Source organism: Phytophthora cinnamomi (genome assembly GCF_018691715.1).
Source record: "Phytophthora cinnamomi strain GKB4 chromosome Unknown Contig55, whole genome shotgun sequence".
NCBI lineage: Eukaryota > Oomycota > Peronosporomycetes > Peronosporales > Peronosporaceae > Phytophthora > Phytophthora cinnamomi.
The window spans coordinates 218,293-237,033 of record NW_027150988.1 but is presented as its reverse complement, the minus strand read 5'-3'; the positions used below and the strand labels follow the sequence as shown (position 1 = coordinate 237,033).

The window sequence follows — 18,741 nt, the reverse complement described above, 5'->3', positions numbered from 1 at the left end:
CATCCATAGTGCGATGACGACAAGAGGCCGAGGAGTGAGCTGTCGAGGACGCAGTCCGAAGACGAGCTCACTTCCTCTTTTGCCTCCAGGTACCGAGCACTGACCTAGAGTAGTAGGCATAGGAATAAGAGGTTAAGAGTAATATATTGTTGAGAGTTACCTACAGTATTCTGTTCATTTTAACACCTATGTTTTTGTTTTAGGGACTGTCAGCGATTAGCTACCACGGGAAACCTGGAATCGTCGTTTTGTAGTGGGCCAGAGGGAGAGTCGCTTCTGTAGTTCCGTTTTTGTCATAGATAAATCCGTCCCTCGTATTCGTGAAAAATCTAAATTCGAATTGAAGCTTTTCAGGTAACTTTTCCTAATATTTATCACTCTAACCGAAATTTCTCATTACGACTAAAATCCAATATTTTCCTGGCCGATAAAGGTGATAGCTGCAGACATGCTCCTGCTCCTAGCGCCGTCGTCTCTAACGTGTTCCCTCTCTGCCAGCCTCTGCAGCACCACGCCCGCCCTGCCAGCCAGCCAGTCTCTGAGCAGCCATGGACGATCTCTCGCGAATGCGCGTGAAGGAACTCGCGGAGATGTGCCGCAACTTCGGTGCGAGTCCGAATTATTTTCCACAGGTCAACATCATTCACTCGCTCACTTTCTGTCGCCCTGCCAGGCATCCGCACGACCGGGCGCAAGGCGGACCTGGTGGAGCGGATAAAGGCCAACGCCACGTACCAGGCGGACGTGGCCAAGATGGCCGCGCTGGGCATCAGCAACGGGCACCACAGCGGCGCCAAGAGAGGCTCGAGCGACCATGTGAGGCGACTGCGGAGGGTTGTGATGTACTAGAGAGATACACTAACTGACTGGAGTTTTTGTTATTGTAGTGTGGAGGCAGCAACAAGAAGCAGCGGAACGACCACGAGGACAACGAGGCGATCGACGCCGCATTTGCGCGTTTCCAAGGTCAGAAGAGTTGGGGGTAGATGCAAGAAGTTTGAGAGAAGTTGAGCTGATTTTATTTATTTTATTACTTTTTTTGTAGATCCGGAGGCGGAGGAGGCGTCGATCACGGAGGAAGGCATCTTCGCCTTGTGTGAGGCACTGGGGATTGACGCACAGGACCCCGTGATGCTGGCTCTGAGCTGCGCGATGGAGTCGGACATGATGGGCGTCTACACGCGCGCAGAGTTCCGACGCGGAATGCACACGCTGCATTGCCACTCGATCGAGGACCTGCGTGCCACGATCCCGACGCTGCGGAGTCAGATGCGCGATCGCGCGCAGTTCTCCACTATTTATTCGGTGAGTGCGGTGGAGTTGGAGTGATTTTTGGAACGGTTGTTTACCGGTTCTGGATGCCTTGGTGTGCATGCAGTTCACGTTTGGTTTCTCGAAGGACCCGACGCAAAAGAGCCTGGCGCTGGAGCTAGCGGTGGGGCTTTGGGATCTGCTACTCCCAGGACACTTCCACTGGCGCCGACACTGGCTGCAGTATGTTCGGAAAAACTCGCGTAGCGTCGTATCGAAGGACTTGTGGCTACAGGTGCTTGACTTTGGCCACCAGATTAAGCCGGACCTAAGCAACTACGACGAGAACGGAGCATGGCCTGTGTTGCTAGACGACTTTGCATCGCACATGCAGGAGCTCATTAAGGAGAAGGGGCTAGCGACTGTGCAGCGCGAAGAGAAGACTATGGCTGTTGACGATGATAAGGCTGATGACGCCGAAAACATGGTCGTGGACGAATAGCTGTCTTGTTCAAATGCAGCGACCGGCGGCACGGAAGGACTGGTACGGTCAATTTTCAGAACCTGGAATCTTCGGCCGCATGTACGGACGGGGGCGCTTGCTTTCATATTATTCAACCTTCATAGTTGTTTCTTACACAATGGATCATGGTGGCCACCTTCATTTTCTTTACACCCACGCAGCAGCATGTCTAGCACTCAACTACTAGCTAGCTCGGTAATCATCGTCGCTAACTTATCTACGCTTGTACAGAGTCAGTAGCGGGACAGCGACGGCAGTGACAGCCAGAGCAAGGTACAGCGGTGCGTTGGCGCGTTTCGAATCACTACCCACCGGCGTTCGGGGCGAGATAATCACGCGGTGCTTGTGCGCGTTAACATCATGGACGTACTTGACAATGTCGTAGCTCTCGCGCTTCTCGATCGTGCAGTGGCCATCCGACGACGTCACGCGGTAGCCTCCAGGGTAGTGCACATAAGGCACGTAAATCTCCGTGGGAGCTGTCGCCTCGGTGTTCACCGAAACGTACTCCAGAATATACTCCGCTGTGGCCATAGTGAACTCCGACTTGAGAGGAGTGCCGGTAATTTTGCGCGCGTGCGGGCGTGCAAAGCCCTTCAATCCTCGAGCAGGGTCATCGCGTCGACGAGTGTGCCCACCAGCAAGCCGAATCGCCAACTGCTCCGAGTCCGGGCTGTTAATACTCAGGTCCTCCAGGTTCCACAGGTCGCCGAACTCGTGCGAGTTGTCAGCCGTGTAGTTCCACAGCGTGTATGACAGCAGCTGCGACTCCAAGTTCGAGATCGTGTTGTCCATGGCCTCGATTTGCGCCGAGTAGTCTCCGCTGATGTAGGCGCGCGCATCGTTCATGTTGTACGGGATGCCCGTCTCTCCGATCAGCGTGGGGGCGTTGCCCATCTTCTTGCGGCCAAAGCTGGCAACATGGGCAAGCTGCTGCTTATGCAGCTTGCGCAGTGCCTTGTTGCCGAACGCGGGTTTCCCTGTGGTGAAGTCCACCGTGAAGTATGAACGCCACGTTGTGGTGACGAGCGTGATGGCATCGTACCAGTGCATGGCATTCACCGCGTTCGGGATATCCTCGCTGGTGATTTCCGGGAACTCCATGTCGCCGAAGTCCACGGGCGGCATCTCAACGAAAATCATAGCGTTGGGAAAGACGCTCTGCAGCTTCCTCGTAAACTTCTTCGCGAAAGGCAGGTAGAACTCCTTGCCGAAGTCAACTCCGGCGAAGTAGTCGGGCTTGAGCAGCTGGGGTTTGCTCTCGGCGTCGAAGCCCCAAACGCCCGCCTCCTTCCACACACATCCGTAGCCCTCCTTCCACGCGCGCACGCCCTTGGGGTCCACCGTCTCCAGCCTCGAGGGTTTGCCACGAACCAGCGACATAATGCCCGGGTTCCAGTAGTCCACGTCCTGCGCCACACCTTCACCCAGAGCCATGCCCTGGATGCCCGTCGGCGCGTATCCGTTCTGGAACATGCCAATCGGCTTCGCCAAGTCCTTGACACCGATGAACCCGCTCGAGGGCTCGTTCATGGTGCCGAAGCCCACGACGTTCGTCAGTCCCTTGAGCGCTTGAGCCAGCGCCACCATGGAGTCCAAGTAGTGCGACTGCAGGTACTCCTGGATCTGCACGCCGTCCACGTAGCAGTTGGGCGCGTACTTCTTGCCGGCCCAGAAGAGCGTGAACATGGTGGCGCAGGCCAACTTGGTGTAGTTGGTGGGCCAGATCATCTTGGGGAACTTGGAGGCCGGCAGTCCGCACGTCTCGAGGCACAGCGCCGCCTTGGTGGGCTCGAAGTTGCGCGGCTCGAAGCCGATGCACTCCAGCGTCCACATGGGGGCGCCGTCACCGCCCGTCCAGCGAGACCACACGTCCTGGTGCGGGTCGATGTACACCTGCATGTTGTACTCGGCCGCCTTGTCCACCACGGCGCGGATGTACTGGAGGTACTCGTGGTCGATCTGGCCGGGGCCGGCGTGCTCGATGGCCTCCCACGTGACGATGAAGCGCAGGAACGTGAGGCCCCAGCGCTGCAGGCGGGACAAGTGCAGCTCCGCCTCCTCCAGGGGGAACGGGCGCCCCACGAACGACACGGAGGCGGCACCGTCGAAGAACGCGCTCGTGTCCTGGTCGTCCGTGTGGCCGTAGCCGAACGGCAGCTTGGAGGAGCCGCCCAGGTTCACGCCGCGCAGCAGCGCCACACGCCCGTGCTGGTCCACGAAGTGGCCGTCCTTGATGGACAACACGTCCTGCTCCGGGGGCGTCGACATAGCGAGCAGCTACGTTAAGGTCGTGGCGGGGGATCCCGAGGTGACCGACCACCTGGGGCTGGGAAGGAGGGGCGGCTATGCACCGCCGATGGATACAAACTTCAAGATAAGCCCTAGCTGAGGAAGCTAGAGGAGAATTAGTCGTGTATTAACTCCTAGGCTGCTAACGTGAGGAGGATTAATGCGGTGAGTGATACGACAGTGAACGTGAGGCTGGCGTGTGGCCGTGCTGCGTCTATGGAGAATGGAGAGAGAGAGATTTCACGTTAGACAAGAAAGAACGGGAGAGAGGAGAGGAGGCCACGTACGGGAGCAGAAGGTTGTGTTGGCGAAGGCGTGGGCATTGTCGGCGCAGGGGCACATGGAGTCGAGGCCACTGACGCCGCTGGCGGTGCACTCCTTCTGTGCGTCGTCCATGGCGGCGACGCTGGCGGCCGTGCCCAGCAGCATGTACTGGCGGTAGCTCTGGAAGCAGCAGCCCAGCTTGGACACGATGTCGTTGCACAGGGAGAAGGACGTGCCGGCGTTCTTGACGAGAGTCGCCAGCATGGGGACTGGCCATCGCAAAATCGGGGTGAGCTGGCAAGTCTGGCTCTGGAGAGCAAAGGCACACGCACCGCAGTATTTGCCAGCGGAATTGGTCTGGCACGCGATCTGGTACGCGGCGGCCTGGAGTTTGGCGCTGGCCTTCTCATCGGGGTCGTCGCTGGCGAAGCAGTCGTTGTCCAGCAGCGTCTTGTATTTGGCGTTCACGTTGTCGTAGCACGAGTTGCCACACAAGGATTTCTGGGCCTTGTCGCTGCGGGCGTTCATCACGCCGGCGTCGACCAGGTCCTTGCAGTCGTTGGTTACGAGGGTGTTGCCTGTCACGCCGTTCTCGGCTTGGTCCTGGTTGACCAGCAGGTTCTGGAGCTCCTGTAAGGTTTCGGAGCAGATATCCGACGGCTATTCTACCGAGTGATTAGCCTGAGATGTCCATGTTCCAAGAAGGAAGTTGACCGCGTACCGTGGTTTCGCCGAGGCCTCCTGTTGCAGATACGACATCTATCAACCAGACTACACCAAGCACCGCAGTGCTGAGCAAGACGAGTGCTCGCAACATGAAGGAATGGAAATGCTCGCTGGTAATCGCACTGAAGCCCAAGTTCTGCTATTTTTACAGGACGTCCTCGAATTACCCGAGTTGTCCAAGCCTTCTTCACTAGGGTACTTCGCTGAAAGAATGGACACTTCGCACATCTACTACCCGCCGTCTTCATGTGTGCCATCAGCCCCTCCAAAAGGAGCACACAAGCAGTCAGCTCGAGCTCAAGCTCGCGCCCGTGCAAATCGACGCCATGTCAATTTGGCAGCCGTACCAGTTTCTCCACGACAGCACGCGGAGGAACAAATTCGCCGTCATAGTCTTGGCTCGACAATGGAGACGTTTAGATCCCCTCGTGTGTTGGAAGAGGTTGTCCATGTGGAGAAGAAGCATCAGACTGTATTGCCTCAGCAGAGACCGCCGATGACTCCTGAGCAGGCCTTCGACAAACTTCGACAAGCAGTGTTGACTGTCGCGCACAGAGACAAAGGTGCAGGTTCCGATGCTGCGAGAACTCAGGAGATGCTAGCTGGACTGGAAGCTGCATGCTGGCAACGATTTGTTCCTGGTTCGAGCAATAGCGCTGACGGGTGTCCGAATCGCGAAGATGAAGAGAGACAACAGCCCAGGATTCTCTACTTACAGTTGCTTCGGGGCACGGAGGCGATGCTTCGAGAGGAGGAGGAAGCGTGTGAGCAGCTACGCGACCAGATCAAACAAGTTGAAGAGCGCAACAATGATCTCCCCAAAATGATTCAAGAGTGTCAAGCTGCTGTAGCTCGCGCCATGGAGTCCGCTGTAAATGGCTCGCCGGTGTTGGAACGAAGACGCAGCTCTGCAGACGAAGTCGACGTGAGCGCTAGGACCGCAACGATCCGGGAAGGAATAGCCGAGATGCGGCGCCGAAAAGACCTGCGTATGTGGGCATGCAACGATCTCCGAGCTGGTCTGAACGATCTGCACACGCGTCGTAGCGAGCTGAAGCAGCTAGTCTCGGTCACGACGGGCGACGTGAAGAGGGAGGAGCAAGCCAACAAGCTGCGAGCCAAGCGCCTGGAGGATCTGCGCACATTGTCAACCACAACGAACTTGCTGCCAACCGGTCGTGTGGGCTCCAAGACCTCCACGCAGCAGCAGCTCGCGCGACTCACTCTAGCGTTGGCGAAAAACCAGGTTCTCCAGGAGGCACAGCGGGACCGCAAGGCCTTCGTACGAGCTCGCACGGAAGCCATCTTCGATGTGCGTAACCAGCTCCGCGAGCTGAACGACGAGCGCGTCGCAGTGGAGAAAGACCTGCAGGATCTCGAAGAGGAGGCAGCGCACTTGAAGCGCGCGTTCACGCCGCGACCAGACTGGAACAACCTGCACGACGCCACCGTTGTCACCACTGCAGTGGACCGCGTGGACGCGACAGCTCGGATGCGCATGGGCGCCACTCGCAACAAACTTTCCGGAGGCAAAGCTGCCGATCTCGACGAAGACCGAGCGAGCGAGCAGCGGGTGATGCACATCTTGTCGAACAACTGGAGCACGGTGGCGAAGGTGGGTGCGATGGCGGCGGAGCTGGCTACAATCCGGTCACGGGACCACGCCGGGGACACCATCTTGGCCGAGCAGAAGAAGCTCAAGCACCTGCACAAGGAGATCGCGCGTTTAATGCATCAACTGGAGGCGGTGAAGGCGCAATCTGCAGCATAATAACGGTGGGAGAAACACAACAAAAGGCTTGTTCACGGGTTCAAGACGGCGGTTAAAACTACTGGCAAGAGAGGAGCAAGAGGTGACAGCACACAGAGAGGAGAACATGGTACCGGGTACGAGCTACCAGCTCGTACGAGGGAGCTGGCAGAGCCATTACAGCTTCACAGGAGGTTCAACGGCGGGCTGTACGTCGTGTAGGAAGAAGAAGAAGAAGAGGCGACTGGCGCCGCGTCGTCCCAGCCGAAGGCGCCCGAGTCCGTGAGCAGCGCGCCGTCCTCCACCAGGTCGTTGTCGCTCCAGTGCAAGCAGTCGGAGAAGGACGCGCGCTTGGGCTCTTCGCCCGCGTGCCAGCAGCTGGGCGTGCCGAAGTCGATCACGACGCGCGAGGCCCTCGTCCTGCGCGTCATGGAGACGCCCTGCTGGTCCCCGAGGTGCACGGAGAGCTGCACCTCGTCCTCGCAGAAGGTGTACCTGGTCTCCCCGACGTGGGCCACGCCCTGCACGTCGCTCCACTGGCACGAGGAGCCCATCAGCCAGTCGCCCAGACTCACAGCCTCGTCCAGGCAATTCGGCGCCACTGCAGGCGCCAGCGCTGCAGTAGCAGCAGCAGCAGCAGGAGACGCAGCAATTGGAGCTGCAGGGATCGGCGCGGGCTCCAGCGGCGCCTCCTTCGCCTTGGGCCGGATCTCCACGGGCGTCAAGGGCCTGGGCGTGAGCTTCTGGCTCGTCTGGGCCTCCTCCTTCGAGGGCGCGGCGAGGCTGGGCGTGGGCACGAGCTGCTGCAGCCTTCGCTCCCAGTCGTCGACGCTGGCGGCGCCCGCGGGGCTGCGCGCGGCCTCGTCTCGCGCCCAGGCGCGCACGAACTCGGCGCGCAGCCTGGCCACGTTGTCGCCGAGCTGGCGGTGGCTGTCGCGCGGCAGGCGCCGGGCGCAGCGCCGGAACTTGGTCTTGCCGGAGAAGCCGCGGCCGTGCATCTGCTTCTTGGACACGCGCATGGGGCAGCAGCTGAGCATGCGCGCCAGCCACGCGCGCAGCGTCGTCTTGGGCTCGAGCTCGGCCAGCAGGCCGCCGCAGAAGAGCGCCACGAGCTGCGCCAGGTACGCGTCCTCGGCGCCGCTCCACTTGCCGCAGCGCACGGGCTCGTCGCGCTCGCGCGCGCTCTGCAGGAACGTGAGCGCGCGCTCGGCGGGCGGCGACAAGCTCGAGAGGAGGCTGTGGCTGGCCTCGGGCGACGAGAACGGCCGCCTGGAGGCGCCGCCCTTGCGCGTGCAGTAGGGGCTCGCGCGGCTCTTGCTGCGCTCGGCCATGGGCGTCCTCAAGGCGGCGGATTCGCGAATGACGGACGTCAACGCCCCAGATAGTCGGTTCGGGCTGAGGAGACCTGGATCTGGTGCTGCTGGCGGGGGACGGAGCAGCTGAGGCGGAGAGAGGGGAAGCAGGCGAGGAGAAGTGTGTGTGGGTGGAGAGCGTTGTGGAGGCGGTCGGGGGTTGTAACGTTGCGCATCAAGCACTTCAACTTGTCAAGTCGACCGACGATCTTCTCGCCACTGTAATTAAGGTAAGGCAGTAGAAATGTTGATAGATTTCCAGCGCGTTAGCAGGAGGAGTATAGTATGTGGGGAAGATGTGAGCTGACTGAGCGATCTGTGTTGTGGCTGCTTCATGCCGAGATTTTTTTTTTTTTGTTGAGATCCAGCGGCAAAACTTGTGGTCCTGTCGCGTTTGGAGAGGTTTATTTTATTTTATTTGCCGACTCGCTAGCTGGACGGGCAGGAGCTGCAGCCGACGAGGCCAGCGCAACCTGCGTCTTGAATGCGGGGCTCCTGCGACACGTTTCCCCTGGCCAATGCTGGCGACCGCCGCACGCCACGCCGTGGCCACCAGCCAGTCGAGAGAGCCGGACGGCAACTTGAAGCGCTCGCGCCCTTTCGCCGTTTCGTACTTAGCCAGAGTCGGTATCTTCACGGTCCGATTTTTTTTTCTCTCGGTGAGACTGCGGGTTTGTAATACTAAAAATGATGCCGCGACGCCGGGAGACCAAGGTGTTGCTGAGTCTGGACGAAGTGCGCGCGGCCTTCGAGCAGCAGAACGCGCTGGCCGTCAAGGACGCGCTGGGCGTGATCCACGAGGCGCAGTTTTTCCTGGGGCTGGAACCCAACGTGGTGGCCGTGCCGCCGCGAGCTTCAACTTACGGTAGCGACGGGGACAAGTTGCCGTTTGTGGAGACGATGATACAGTCTGAGTCTGGCGACTGAACGATCCGGCGATTACGTGTTCATTTTGCGCAGTGTTCGGAGACATCCACGGCCAGTTCTTCGACCTGATGCGGCTGATGGACGCGGCTGGCGTGGCCGAGCTCCTGGAGCGAGACACGCAGCTGCTCTTCTTGGGCGACTACGTGGACCGCGGCGCCTTCTCCTGCGAAGTCATGCTGTACCTACTGCTACTGAAAATACGGGTAAAACCCTACTAAGTAATTATCTTATACCCTCAAATCGATGCACTAATCGACGTTGTACCCAACAGTTTCCTGATAAAGTGGTGCTGTTGCGGGGTAACCACGAGTGCGAGTCCATCTCGTCCTTTTACGGGTTCCGCAATGAGTGTACGCCTGTCGTTTATCATAACTAGTCGGTTAGAATAATCTTAACTTCTTGTGTATTTTCTTGCTGCAGGTCGTGTCAAGTATGGCATTTCGGTGTACTACCACTTTCTCTCCTGCTTCCAGTCGATGCCAGTGGCGGCTTTGCTGCCCACGCCTCGAGGCAACATCCTGTGCGTTCACGGAGGAATTTCACCTGAATTGAAAACTATCGAAGACATCCAAGCCATTGATCGACGTCGAGAAGTTCCTACTACCGGACCTCTATGCGACTTGTTGTGGGCAGACCCTCTGACACAGAGTGTTGGGGTGGAGAACGAGGTGGACACCCAGTCATCGTGGGAGCCCAATCAGGTACGACTCAAAATCAAAGTGTCCATCAGAGGGTAAACATTTTTATTAGAGTTATGGACGACGTAGGCGCGTGGCTGCTCGTACTACTTCAACGCAGCGGCGATGTTCGAGTTCTTGGCCAATAACCAATTGATCTCGATGCTGCGAGCTCATGAGTATGAGGATGAAGGTTTCATGTTTCACTTCAACTCGGACGAATTTCGGGATTTAGACAATCGCCAGGACAAGTCCATGCCCCCGCTCATCACTGTCTTTTCAGCACCAAACTACTGTGACAGCTACGGAAACATGGTGCGTTATTTTGTGTCGACGATTCAACATTGTCGAGTGCACTAACAAACTGTGGTGTTGATTGCTGACTAGGCTGCGTATTTGGCCTTTCGAACCGATCCGTTCTCGTGGAAAGTGGAGCTAGTTAAGACGGTGGGGCATCCAGCTCCTCCAATTGCAAGTGCGGAAAGGGGATCGGATATGTGGCGCTTGTTCAACCAAACATTGCCGTTTCTACCAGCTAGCAAGGAGTTTTTCGAGGAAGTGTTGTGGCTGTCTGATGGACAGAGGGCTGCCAAGAGTGACACCAGGGCACCACATTCTCCTGTTGCCGATAATGACGTTCTTGCCACGGCTGTTAATGTTGTCGACTCGGACGACGAGAACCCAGCAGGTAAGGAAGCTAGTTGGCTTGACGTTAAACCTTTCCGATGCTACATGTGATGCGTGAACGCTGGTATAGAACGACGTCGGCGCTTGACAAGTGAAATGCACCCGCAAGCTATTCGTAAAGTACTCGATGATGAAGTGCAAAAGTGGGAGCTGGTTGAAGATAAATCGACGCATGCAGCAGGCCATGATTCGCCTCCAAGAATTGTTCGTAGGCCTTCTTTGTCCAACATGGAGGAGCCACAGGAGGAAGAAGACGACCGACCCAGTGTATGTCAGCGTTGGAAATATTGCACTGAGCAAACTTACCGATATGACTTTTGGTTGCCTACAGCTCCTCACGAACCAAGAGCTCGATACGATTAAGCTCATGTTCTCGTTGATGGACACGGATGGCAGTTTAGAGCTGAGCTCTACCAAGGTTTCACAGTTTATCCTAAATATTCTCGGTATGTGGTGTACTTTGTTCGACTGTTGTTTATTCTCCGTGCCTTACCTAACCGAGATTCACTCACTGTCCAAAGGTGAGAAGATTAGCTCTGCGGATGCTGATCGCTACCTTGATGCTCTGGATTATGACCGAAATGGAGTTGTGGACTTTGCCGACATCCTCTCTTGGGTCGCGGTGATGAAGGCGTCTCGCAACAAGCACGATTCAAACCGACTTTTAAGCTGGGCGGCAATGCTGAATGGTGTCCGCCTGTTGGCGCGTGAGATCGATTTCAGCAAAGTTTCCTTGTGGCTAGCATTTGGCTGTCTACTGCGGGATATTATTGTCCCCAAGCAGCGAAAAGTGATCAAGTCGTCGTCCATCCGACTGCTTGGCGCGGCCTCACTTGTTCTGTACGTGCTTGACCTTTTATCCGGGGGGAGTATTGGTCGAGAGCGTCGACTGCTATCGTTGCAACAAGCGGTAAACATCGTTAAGCAGAGATTCTTATCCTGATGCATGCCATAGGTGGAATAGGAGAGTATATCACCACAGCAAACGTGATTTATTGCAGCTAATATTCACTTGGCTGTTATCACAGCGACTGCCTGTTTCTGTTTCATCACGAAAGCAATGCACACGGTCCCATAAGTATCATTGAGGCACTGACCTTCCGCATCCGACGAAGCATCATTGCGGAGCACAAACTAAAGCAAAAGAGTTAGCAATTCACACCAAAACGCAGTGTAAATAAAATTCTTACTTTCTCGAAGAAGTCTTTAACACCTTGGATGGTGTCAATGAACAGCACTAAGCTTACTGCAAACATGGGTGCAATCGCCGACGCAACTGCCTGCAATTTCTCAAAATGTCGTCTTCGCGTCACCTTCAAGCTTCGGGCCCCTCACTGCTAGGCCCACAATAAACCATGTTGTGACCCACGCCACGACTGGATCTCGAGTTTGAACGTACGCTGCGGTAGCCGCCGCGATAAAGATGCCCATCGTTTGGGCGTAGGTATCATCAATGCTGAAGTAGTCACCGTTGAGAGACTGCATAAAGTCGAGAATTGGAAAAACTCACAGCAGTAAGCTAGGTGAACTAGATACACACAGAGATCTTGTCCATTGAAAACTTGATCACTTCAATAGTGCTCTGGGGAATCCGCTGGTTTCTGCCCTCAATCTTGTCAATGTGGAGAATCGTCTTGCACCACATCAGGATTATATCCTTGTTTGATATATCAAATCTGATATCTGAATCGGACACAAGAGAATCAAACAAGAAAGCAAAGCACCATCAAGCATGGATCGTCGCAAGAAGGACGAATACGTGACCTACACGCTAGTGATCACACCAGCCACCGCCGAAACCCCAGCGGAAACAGCGCAGATCAAGATCAAGAAGTTTGTCGGTGGCAGCGCACGCGACTGGCTGAAATGGAGTGACCAGTTCCGGAGCCTCGCTCACAAGAAACAATGGACAGACGAGCAGAAGGCACACAACCTGGCTGCGCTCATCGAAGGCTACCTCGAGGCAGACGTCGAAAGCGCCGCCCAGGATGCGGTCGCAGGGAACAAGACGTTCGAGGAGTTCTTCACGGGCGTGGGATTCCTGTCGGTCCCGCACGACTTCAGCGACGACCTCGACAGCGAGCTATGGACAATGACGAAGCGCCGCGACGAGTCGGTGCACAAGCTCTCCCAGCGCATGAGAGAGAACGTCATGTTTGCAGAATTACCACAGGACACAGAGGTGATACCCGAGGTGCAGCAGTGCCGATACTTCAAGCGTGGTATGCCGCGCGCCTTGCAAGAGAAATTAGCTACAACTGGCACTGTATATGATCGACTCAACGATCTAGTCCTTTACTGTACGTGCATCGAGAAAGCGGAGCGACAACTGGCAATCCGCGACAAGAGCAAGAGCTTCAAGGATCCACGCAAGGACTACCGCAAGGAGAAGCACCATGACCGTGAGGAACCGAAGAAGAACCGGTACAAGAACGATAAGAAGAAGCCAGGGCGAGCAGGCAGCAGCGGCAAGGAGGTGAAGTGGTGCTCCTTCCGCAAAACATCCTCGCACAACACTAGCGAGTATTACACCGTCAAGAAGAAGGAAACGGACGCGCACAAGCTCACGTAAGCCCCGCTCCCACCAAAGCACAAGAAAGTCAAACAGTACCCGCGCATTTACAAAACCTTGGACGCCGAGTCAGATTCAGAGGAGTCCAGCGACGACGAGTTGAAGTTCGTAGGTCTGGTCGACAAGGAGGTGAAGAATCCGCAAGGCGCACCGCTCCGCATCGCAGTGAAGCTACGCCGAGGCAGAGAGTCGTTCCAAGTCCTCCTCGACAGGGGCGCCTCGAAGAGCGTCATCAACAACACAACCCTCGATGCCAATGTCCAGTTGGGACGAAAGTTTATCCCGGCATCCCCTGCTGTGTTCGACGCGATGAGCGGCACAGTCAACAGTAGCGGGACTACAGTCGCACAATTTCTATTTCCATAGCTCAAGGCAGATACGATCATCACACATCGGTTTGAAGTTATCGAAGGCAGCAGTGACGCAATGATCATCGTCCATGCCATTATGAACGAGCTAGGGCTAATCCTGAACTTCAAAGACCGTGTTGTGCAATGGGAGGACAGTTTCCTCAGCCTCAATACGGGGTGCAGCCCGACCAAGCCAGATACCGACAAGCAGGACGACCCGGAGTTTCCCGAAGAGGCGAAAGAAGCGGTCGACAACGCCGTCGAGCCCGAAGAGCTCCTTCCTAAGCACCTGCAAGGAAAGTTGGCCGCCAACTACTTGGCATTACTCACCGCGTACCAGACACTGTACGACGGTCACTTGGGGCGCATGCAATTTGAAGACTACGAGCTAGCGCTCGCCCCAGACTTTAAACCTGTACAAACAAAACCATACCCAATTGCACGCAGTCAAGAACAAAAAGCCAAGGACAAGATTCAACAGCTCATTAACGACTACGTACTGGAGCAAATTTACGACTCGGAGATGGCATCCCCGGCGTTTTTCCTGGTCAAGCTAGACGGTAGTTTGAGCCTACTTGTCGACTTTCGTTGGCTGAACAAGTATCTGCGGCGGAGCCCGTACTACGTGCCCAGAATCAGGGAGATCCTGATGCGTCTTGCCTCGGCGAAGTGCCTGTCGACGTTCGACGCCAACCTTGGGTATTATGCTCGACGACTCGCAAAGCATTCTCGCTACCTGATCGCATTCTGCCTACCATTTGGAAAATTTGGGTACAAAAGGCTACCGATGGGCATTTGCACGGCCCCCGACGAATACCAAGCCAGCATGGAGCGAATCCTTGGCGATCAGGACTTTGTGGTGGTGTACCTGGACGACATCCTCGTGTTCTCGCAGAACGAGGACGAGCACCTCGAGCACCTGCGCATCGTCTTCGAGCGCTTGAAGAAGTATGGAGTCTCGTTGAACGGCAAGAAGTGCCACGTTCTCCGGAAGGAAGTTGAATATCTAGGCTACACGTTCTCAGCCGAAGGCATCCCAAGCCAAAAAGATTCGGGCAACCCAGAAAATCGCCGTTCCCCGCAACCGCAAGGAGCTCAGACGCTTCTTCGGCATGACCAACTACTACCGCGACATGGTGCCGAACAAAACCACGCTTTACAAGCCGCTGCATCAGCACCAAAGTGCCCTTCACATGTCTACCTAGTGATACGGAAGCCTTCCGGGCCATCCAGAGGGCCTTTGCTGAATCTGTGCTGTTATCTTTCCCCGCAAGTCCCTTTCAAGCAAGGCCTCGCGGACCAGATAAGCCCCTCTGCAAGCCACGGGCGTGTCAAGCGCAACTGGAGATGAGGCACCCGAACAACGTGAAGCCCAGCACCAGCATGATAAAAGCTGCACAGACGAAATACACAATAGTTTGGCCAGGAAACCACAATACGAGGTGCGATCGGCTGTGTGGAGGAAGAGTTCACGCATCAATGATTCGTTGTCACGCTTGAACACAACGATGTTACTGCTTAAAACGCTTGCCAGGAGAAGTACAGAGATGGATAATACGTAGCCCGGTGGAGCGAGCAGGTTGTTGAGTTCGGTATTATCGGATGCAGCATACCACGGAGCAGGTCCAAACGCCAGTACACAACAGGGGTGTAGATATATGCCGCAACGTTTTATCGCTATCCAAAATGGCATTCTGGAGGTCGGGCTGATCAATCTGCAAATAAGGAATGAACTGATTTTAGGTTTGCACATGATGGAACTTGATCATTATCTCCCATTCGAGGAGATCTTCTTGAGTGAAAGGTGTGGTGGGCGTTTTCCGACACCGAACAGATGATAGTGCTGGAGTTACGATGTAAAATACTTAGTAGTAATATTTTACTGCCAATTTGGATTATATCCGAAAGACGAACTCTTTTGACACCTAACTGCCGCATTATGGTATCCCCGTGGTACTGTAATGGGGCCTTTCAAAGGATATATATGCGTGGGCAAGCCCAACTGGAATGTTACTGACTTTACCAGTTTGACCCCAGTACCACACTGGGCCCCTAACAAGGGTTTTTACGCGTGGGTATGTGCACAAGTGACAAATATCAGCAAATGTATGATCGACTTCAACAATAGCGCAAACAGATCCTACTTGTCAGCGTATTTTCCTACTTTTATCTATCGAGCAGATGCAGGAGATTCCCGTAGAAAATCTGAAATACCCTCGTAGCTGAAGTCAGATCCTCCTATCCCAACTAGCCCTAGTTATGCCTTCTGTGTGGACTGTCAGAACCGATCCCCGTGGGCCAGCTGACGCGTACCGGGATCGATCCCCACTTTCTACGGAGGCCGGAGATAGGCAATATCTTGGATGAGCAGCCACTCCGTGGAGTGGTCCACCCTGCCAACCCGCACTCCAGAGTTAAAAAGGTCAAAGACTCCACACGTTTCGTTGCGCTGGTGTCGAGGCGAATACAAATATTAGGCTCAGGATATTGGCGTCCATGTGGAAAATTGCCTTCGACTCCACAGTGGCACGACTCGCCGTACAGCTCCTCGTCACGACACTGATCATTGCAGCCTTTGCCAGCTTGGGGAGTTTCTCTTCCGTGATTGGCAAGACCTCTTCATCAAGCGCGTCGAGCTCCCTCCTCTCTTCCTCGTCAAACTCTTGATTTCGTGTAGGCGACACTACTAGCTCCACGAGTTCTCGTGCCACTCGAAGAGCAGGGTTCCTCAGACATGCTATCAGGCCTGACACTGTGTCTGTCTGCTGGATGAGCATTTCTCGAATAGGCCAGGTGTGCAACGCCTCATCATGACTCGACACAACGATAGTGCAGTTGTTCGTGCTGAGCCCCTCTAGTAGCGGACACGCGGTGGCCACCACGCTAAGGTCCAGAATTGGCTGACGTTGGTTGCCGTCGTGTACATGAATCGACAAGCTGTGAATGTTGCGAAAAAGCAGCTTCAGTAAATCTACTACCAACCCAACGTCTTGAATCGAGTCGAAGTAGAATTTGAGTTTGTCACAAATTCGGTTCTTGATCACGTAAGGTTTGTCCGAGTCGGCCGTGAAGGGAATGGAGTCTCCAATTTCCGTCGTACAAACCCCGTAACCGGGAACAACGATATGCACAAGACCACCTTCAGTTACATCGTAAGAAGCTCGACATCGAAATTTACACGATCCAATCATGCCGCTGTTATTATCGGCCAGTGATACTGAGGGCCACAGTTGCGCTCCCTCGTCAATATCCACGAACCCGTACACAAGTCCATGCTCCCGAGCTTCCCTTGACGATGATAGTGGGTAGCCGGTCTCCAACACAGCCGCTATAGCCGACATATCTGCTTTGGTCAGTGTAGTCTCTCCTATCGTCAGAGTTCCAACAGCATTGTCTGGATTCCGTACGTCAGAAGCTCTGCAGTAGAGAGCATACATCAACCACGCCCACCGTGTGGGATTCATCGAGTGGACGTCAACGTCCCTCAATTGTGTCTTGGAGCATATTCCAGCAACGGCCGAAAACGCGGTGACAAAAACGTCGTCAGAGACCGAGTGGCATGACAAATCCATCCTTCCACAGTCTGCCCGAGGCGTAGCCTTTGAGTTACCTCTATCCACTGTTGGCAGTGTGCAAAACGAACGACCGCAGATCAGCGTGCTCAGCGCACTTATCACGTCTTGGGAAGGCCCAGCAACCCAATCTCCGCAATCCAGATAGAGCTGAAGCCGTGAAATTGGCATTCGAGTCAATGCTCTCACCAACCTGGAAAACCCCCGCGATGCACTCAAACTATATATCTTTGCGCTCACATACTCACACCTTGATGATTCTGGAACTGGTGTCTGCCGCCACACGTTAAGCAACGTATCCTTCTGGCAAGCAAGGCGAAGTTGAATATCGGCAGGAGCGTGTAGATCTAACAATTTCTGAAATTCAGTCAAAACAACGCTCATATCACCCGCACATTCGCCGGATCCCTGTCGGCCCCCCACTCTGACACCGTGAGCTCTGTACGACCAGTGGGTGTATGCCCGAAAACGCACTTCGATAGACTCCTGAGGCTGCAAGGCCAATAATTTCTGGGCAGCTGCTTCAAAGTTCTGTGAATACTCCGACGAAAATCCAAGCAATGAGGCCCAGGTGACTGGGCTGTGAGGTACAGCAGGACTCGGTGATAGAATTCCAACTACTGGTAACTCGAGGTCCCAGCGTGGACAGTAGAAGTGACCATCTAATGCCGCAACACGTATACCCGTACGCTCCATCAGCACGTCCACAAATGCTCTATTATTGACAAAAGACAGTAGAGTGAACAGCCCGACTGCTTCGACCAGCTGTCGTACTAGTGAGGCATCTGGGCGGACCCTAATGGTAAACGTGTCATACGCCAAACCATTGCGATTGGAGAAACGATAAATTACAAACCGAAGATGTGGTTCATCTGCATTCGTTTTCCTTTCGACCAAACAAGCACGCAGTACAGCAAACCAAGGCTCCAGGAACCCCCACTCAGTTGCCATGCTGGGAATATCTGGTATCAAGCAAAATGCGAGATTTCACCATTCACCAAAACGTCCTTGTCGCCCACTATCTGTCAAGGGTCCTGCATCGATCATAAAATTTCACCTATGAAGGGTGTTTGAATGATGTATTCGTTTCAGTCGACTGCAAGGTAAACTTCTCTGGATTTCTTCGGTTTTTTGTTGTTGGTGTTTTTAGGTACATTGTTGTCACTTATCGTGCTATAAAACTTCTCGGGATTTCGTCGATTGAATTTATTTAGCTGTACAGTAAGTTGAAACCCTTGCTACAGTTTCAACTCTGGATTTTTTCCAGAGTCCTTAGGCGGATGTCACTCAGAAGGAGCAATGTTGGCTCTTTTTCAAAAGCCATTCACACCGCTCCATACAAAGTATTGAGTCCCAGGCTTCAGCATCTGAAGAGGTATCACTGCTCGTTACAAACTACAGCCAAGTCAATTAGCAATGCGAGCCACTCGCACAAAACACAAATCAAACTTACGTTTGCGAAGAAAGTGTAAATACTTTGGATGGTGTCGATGAACAGCACTACCGCGAACATGCATGTAATCACCGAAGCAACTTTCTCAAAGGTCTCCTTCGCGTCGCCTTCAACCTTAGTCTCCCTCGTTGCAAGGCCCACGATGAACCAGGTTGCGATCCATGCAACGACTGGATCTCGAGTTTGCATGTACGCTGCGATAGTCACCGGATGAAGATGCCCATCGTTTGGGCGTATCCAGCGAAGCTGAAATAGGCACCGTCGATAAACTGCAGACGGTCGAGGACGGAAAAGCTCACTGCAGCAGTAAACCATACGAACCAGAGACGCAGCGCCAACTTGTCG

General features: G+C 54.7%; 7 protein-coding genes across 7 annotated transcripts; 4 read left to right on the top strand and 3 right to left on the bottom strand.

Annotated features, from left to right (window-relative positions):
• Positions 1 to 566: 566 nt before the first annotated feature.
• On the top strand, positions 567 to 1,753 carry IUM83_12794 (dcn1-like protein; the record flags this gene model as incomplete). The annotated part of the gene is made up of 5 exons (XM_067937438.1): positions 567 to 606; positions 674 to 816; positions 888 to 966; positions 1,046 to 1,305; positions 1,379 to 1,753. 5 exons carry the CDS (start codon positions 567 to 569, stop codon positions 1,751 to 1,753), a joined length of 897 nt encoding a protein of 298 aa, XP_067788025.1.
• A 234-nt stretch (positions 1,754 to 1,987) lies between these two features.
• On the bottom strand, positions 1,988 to 4,045 carry IUM83_12793 (putative glycosyl hydrolase; the record flags this gene model as incomplete). The annotated part of the gene is made up of 1 exon (XM_067937437.1): positions 1,988 to 4,045. The coding sequence occupies one exon, from the start codon at positions 4,043 to 4,045 to the stop codon at positions 1,988 to 1,990; it is 2,058 nt and encodes a 685-aa protein (XP_067788028.1).
• Positions 4,046 to 4,200: 155 nt separating this feature from the next.
• Positions 4,201 to 4,948, bottom strand: IUM83_12792 (putative glycosyl hydrolase; the record flags this gene model as incomplete). The annotated part of the gene is made up of 3 exons (XM_067937436.1): positions 4,201 to 4,280; positions 4,354 to 4,599; positions 4,663 to 4,948. The coding sequence occupies 3 exons, from the start codon at positions 4,946 to 4,948 to the stop codon at positions 4,201 to 4,203; spliced, it is 612 nt and encodes a 203-aa protein (XP_067788045.1).
• An 847-nt stretch (positions 4,949 to 5,795) lies between these two features.
• Positions 5,796 to 6,827, top strand: IUM83_12791 (uncharacterized protein; the record flags this gene model as incomplete). Its single annotated transcript, XM_067937435.1, has 1 exon — positions 5,796 to 6,827. The coding sequence occupies one exon, from the start codon at positions 5,796 to 5,798 to the stop codon at positions 6,825 to 6,827; it is 1,032 nt and encodes a 343-aa protein (XP_067788044.1).
• A 164-nt stretch (positions 6,828 to 6,991) lies between these two features.
• Positions 6,992 to 8,137, bottom strand: IUM83_12790 (uncharacterized protein; the record flags this gene model as incomplete). Its single annotated transcript, XM_067937434.1, has 1 exon — positions 6,992 to 8,137. One exon carries the CDS (start codon positions 8,135 to 8,137, stop codon positions 6,992 to 6,994), a length of 1,146 nt encoding a protein of 381 aa, XP_067788061.1.
• Positions 8,138 to 8,845: 708 nt separating this feature from the next.
• IUM83_12789 (Serine/threonine-protein phosphatase) lies at positions 8,846 to 11,392 on the top strand (the record flags this gene model as incomplete). Its single annotated transcript, XM_067937433.1, has 9 exons — positions 8,846 to 9,023; positions 9,119 to 9,288; positions 9,357 to 9,435; positions 9,506 to 9,786; positions 9,853 to 10,077; positions 10,150 to 10,450; positions 10,520 to 10,716; positions 10,781 to 10,895; positions 10,971 to 11,392. 9 exons carry the CDS (start codon positions 8,846 to 8,848, stop codon positions 11,390 to 11,392), a joined length of 1,968 nt encoding a protein of 655 aa, XP_067788128.1.
• A 2,502-nt stretch (positions 11,393 to 13,894) lies between these two features.
• Positions 13,895 to 14,722, top strand: IUM83_12788 (Pol Polyprotein; the record flags this gene model as incomplete). Its single annotated transcript, XM_067937432.1, has 2 exons — positions 13,895 to 14,507; positions 14,646 to 14,722. The coding sequence occupies 2 exons, from the start codon at positions 13,895 to 13,897 to the stop codon at positions 14,720 to 14,722; spliced, it is 690 nt and encodes a 229-aa protein (XP_067788127.1).
• Positions 14,723 to 18,741: the final 4,019 nt, after the last annotated feature.